Source organism: Octodon degus, unplaced genomic scaffold (assembly GCF_000260255.1).
Source record: "Octodon degus isolate 3935 unplaced genomic scaffold, OctDeg1.0 scaffold00264, whole genome shotgun sequence".
Lineage (NCBI taxonomy): Eukaryota > Metazoa > Chordata > Mammalia > Rodentia > Octodontidae > Octodon > Octodon degus.
In genome coordinates, this window is record NW_004524840.1 from 2528611 (window position 1) to 2533292 (window position 4682).

The window sequence follows — 4682 nt, forward strand, 5'->3', positions numbered from 1 at the left end:
TTTTTTTATATTTTAGGGAAGGGTCTACAGGGTGTACAGGGTCTCACTACTAGATCAGACTCCTAGTGATCCACCTGTTTATAGCCTCCCAAGTACTGGGATTACAGGCATGCATCACCACACCCAGTCTCTGTTGCCTTCCCAGCATGCCCTGGGGGGAAGGGCCAGCATTTAATGAGTATAATCTTGATGGCATTGCACAAAGCATGTGATGGTGCATTTTCTGTGGTTTCCCCATCCACCACTATGGAGGTATAAAAGGCTCCAGACTGACAGATTCCTACTTCAGATAACAACTTCCTGATCCTGAACTGAGCAGTCCACTCCTGACACCATGTGCTACTACAGCAGCTGTTATGGAGGCCTGGGCTATGGCTATGGTGGTCTAGGCTGTGGCTACGGCTCTGGCTATGGCTATGGTGGCTATGGTGGCTATGGTGGCTATGGTGGCTGTGACTATGGCTGTTGCCGCCCTCTGTGCTGTAGAAGATACTGGTCCTATGGCTTCTAATGAAGAATTCCCACAATATATTAGCCTGTTGCTTAGAATTTCTGGTTTTACTGTCATTACATCAAGTTTTTTCACATGATAAATTTTTAACTATCTTAAAAACATCAACAATATACTAACCTATAAAAATATAAAACTGGCCATGGATTTTTAATTCCTCAGTGTCTATGGGATAGTTTTAAAAAAAAAATTTCTGTAATTTTTTTATAACTATATGAAGTATAATCAAATTGGACACAATTTTTCTATAGACACATGTAGTACTAAATAAACTATACTTCACGTTTATTACATTTTTTGTCACATTTAATTTGCTTATATATATATATATCTGTATTTGTGTGTGATTAGACAAACCTGTGTGACAGTTGTGTTGTAGAAGGGAATAAATTTTTTTTACACTACAGATTGAATTCAATTTTATTCAAAATATCTGCCGGAATTTTTATAAAAATCAACTTTCTGATTCAAAATTTACATAGAAATACAAAGGTACTAGAATAGAAGTAACAATTTTTTAAGTCATTTTATTAAGTAACAAATAGCAAGGACAAAGTTTCAAAAACTATTATTAGCACAGTTTCAATAATTAACACATTGAATATTAGTAGTTATTCATTGTATAAGATGCAGACATTGTATTCTGTCCAGAGACACTATTTGACACTATTATTTATTCTTCCATGACAAATTCTCTATTCATTGAATTAAGAGAATGCAGCTCTATATCTATCCTATTTTGGGTTTTTTCCATAATTGTATTAAGAAACAAAGAGCAATGAGACAGTTTTAAACCAAATTGGTAGGACAGTTTCAATACTTAACACATTGCATACATTCTTCCTAGTGGTTAATTGCTGTACAAGATGCGGACATGATATCCTGTTTGCAAACACCATTAGAACAAATCCCTCTAGTCAATAAGAGAATGTAGCTATATATCTAACCTAACCACCATGAATACTCAGATAGAAAATGGACGTTCATCTGTATACCCTTTTATTGCTAAGTTCCATTATTTGAATATTATAGGTGTGTAAACTCAGCAAAATATTCTAAAAGAGTGATAAAAAACATTTAAAAATTAGAATATATTTTAAAAATAGGCAGAAAGAATTATATGCTTCTTATGTTTACACATAAGTCCAAAAATCTAACCATATACAAACTTGAAGCAGGACAATCTGACAATATTCCTTTTGCTGTCTCTTGCCTTCATTCACCACCCCCTTCTTTTTGAACATCCACCTACCCAAGAGACATCATAGCAACAACTGACATGTCATGACAAGCAGCCCATATTCAGAAGACCAGAATGACAGGCACTCCAAGCATGAAACTACTATTAAAGTTTACCATCTGCAGTGCAGTAGCTTAATTCACAGGTATGAGTATATATAGTTAGTCAGAATGAGAATCTTTCCAATTAACTGCTAGATGAAAAGTCTTCTGAAGATTCTCAGGATCATTGCCTTGCCCATCTACTACATATAACTGTATGGCTTGACATATTCATGTTTCCTAGCTCTTCTCCTTTCCTTCTCTTGATTAGTTAGTCCTTGAGATCCTGCTTTCCTTTTACTTGTATTATACCTTTCTATTTATATTTCTTTTTTTTGAGTTCTTATACTAGGGAAACTATATGATATTTACACATGTGTGTCTGGTTTATGTCACTTATGAGTATATGTTCAAGTGGCATCCACTTCAATATAAAGGCTTTGAGTTTATCATTCTTAATAGCTGAATAATACTCCGTTGTGTACAAGTACCACATTTTTTTCAACCATTCCTCAGGTGATAGGCATTTTGGTTGTTTCCAAGATTTGGCTATCACAAATTGTGCTGCTATAAACATAGACACACTTATATCACTATGATATGATGTTTTCAGATCCTCTGGAAAAATTCCCAGTAGAGGAATAGCTGGTTTAAATGGGATTTCCAGTCCAACTTTACTAAGGAGTCTCCACACCGATGTCCATAACGGTTGCATCAGTCTACAAGCCCACCAGCAGTGCAGAAGGGTTCCAATTTCCCCACAGCCTCTCCAACATTTGTTGTTGGGTGATTTCTTTATGATAGTCATTCTTTCTGGGGTGAGATGATATCTCAATGTTGTTTTAATTTGCATTTCATGGATGGCTGGTGATGTGGAGCATTTTTTCATATATTTATTCGCTTTTTAATTTCTTCCTCTGAGAAGGATGTGTTCATCGTGGATGCCCATTTCTGGATTGGGTCCTTAAATTTTGGGGACCTAGTGCTTTTTATTTCTTCATAAATTATAGAGAGCAGACATTTGTCTGAGTACTTATTTGTCAAGATTTTTTCCAAATTTGTGGGTTGCCTTTTCACTTTGTTGATAATTTCTTTTGACGTGAAAAAACTTCTCAGTAAGAGCAGGTCCCAGTTGTTAATTCTTTCAAATGTTTCCTGTGCGATTTGATTTCTGTTCATGAAGTCTTTGCCTACCACTATGTCTCAAAGAGTTTCTCCTACTTTCTGTTCCAGGATATTTAGTGTCTCTGCTTTAATGTTTAGATTTTTAATCCATTTTTACTTTAGCTTAGTACATGGTGATAGACCTGGGTCAAGTTTTAGTTTTTGGTATGTAGAGAGCCAGTTTTTCAAGCACCATTTGTTAAAGAGGCTATCTTTCTTCCAGTGAGTATGTTTGGCCCCTTTGTCAAAGATAAGGTGGCTGAGTGTGTTGACAGGGGCTTCAGCATCTTCTATTCTATTCCATTGATCCTCAGGTCTATTTTGTTGCCAGTACCATGCTGATTTTATCACAGTAGCCTTGTATTATAATTTCAAGTCAGGAATTGTAATGCCACCTGCCTTGTCTTTATTGCCCAGGATTGCCTTTGCTGTTCTAGGTCTTTTCTGGTTCCAGATAAATTTCAGGAATGATTTCTCTACCTTTGTGGGGTATCTTCCATTTTCTGAAATCCTCTACGATCTCTTTTTTCAGAGTACTGTAATTTTCCTTGAAAAGTTCTTTGACTTCTTCAGTTAGATTAATTCCAAGGTATTTAATTTTCCTCTGTGCTATTGTAAAAGGTATTGTTTCTATAATTTCCCTCAATGTGTTTGTTGCCTGTGTAGAGGAATGCTATTGACTTTTGGGTATTGACTTTCTAACCTGCTATGCTATGGAATTTCTGTATTAATTCTTGTAGTTTCTTGGTGGAGTTTTTTGGGTCTTCCAATTAAAGTATCATGTCATCTGCAAATAATGATAATTTAACTTCCTTCTTTAACTATTCTTATTCATTTATTTCTTTCTCTTGTATAGTGGCTGTATCTAATGATTCCAGAACTATATTGAATAGGAGTGGTGATAGAGGACATCCTTGTCTTGTACCAGATCTAAGAGTAAAAGATTTCAGTTTTTCCCCATTTAAAATTATGTTAGCTGTTGGATTTTCACAAATGGCTTTTACCAGGTTGAAGTAGAGGCCATCTATTCCAATTTTCTGTAGGACTTTGAACAAGAATGAGTGTTGGAATTGGTCAAAAGCCTTTTCCGCATCAATGGAGATGATCATGTGGTTTTTAGTTTTCGCTGTATTGATATAGTGTATTACATTTGTAGATTTTTGATTATTGAACATCCTTGCATCCCTGGGATGAATCCTACTGGGTCATGGTGTATGATCTTCTTGATGATATGTTGCATTCTATTTGCTAGGATTTTACTGAGGATTTTGGCATCTATGTACATGCAGGACATTGTCTTGTAATTCTCTTTCTTAGTTGCATCTTTCCCTGGTTTTGATATCAGTATAATACTTGCCTTCCGGAAGGTTTTGGGAGAATTGCTTTCATTTCAATTTCACGGAAGAGTTTGAGGAGTACAGGGACTACATCTTCTGTGAATTTCTTGTAGGATTCAGCTGTGAATCCATCAAGACCTGGACTTCTGTTTGTTGGTAGGTTTTTAGTTACCTACATATTTCATTGACTGTTGATTTCCAATTTCATTGTACTGTGGTCAGATAAAGTGCATGGGATAATTTCTGTTTTCTTACATATACTTAAGCATGACCTATGGACCCGTATGTGGTCTATTTTAGAAAACGACCCATGTGCAGCTGAGAAAAATGTGTATTCAGCTGTGTTTGTGTGGAACACTCTGTATATGTCCACCAAGTCCATTTGTTTC

General features: G+C 35.7%; 1 protein-coding gene across 1 annotated transcript; it reads left to right on the forward strand.

The window, feature by feature from the left end:
- Nucleotides 1–334: 334 nt before the first annotated feature.
- LOC101571039 (keratin-associated protein 20-2-like) lies at nt 335–511 on the forward strand. Its single transcript, XM_004646319.1, has one exon. The coding sequence runs from the start codon at nt 335–337 to the stop codon at nt 509–511; it is 177 nt and encodes a 58-aa protein (XP_004646376.1).
- Nucleotides 512–4682: the final 4171 nt, after the last annotated feature.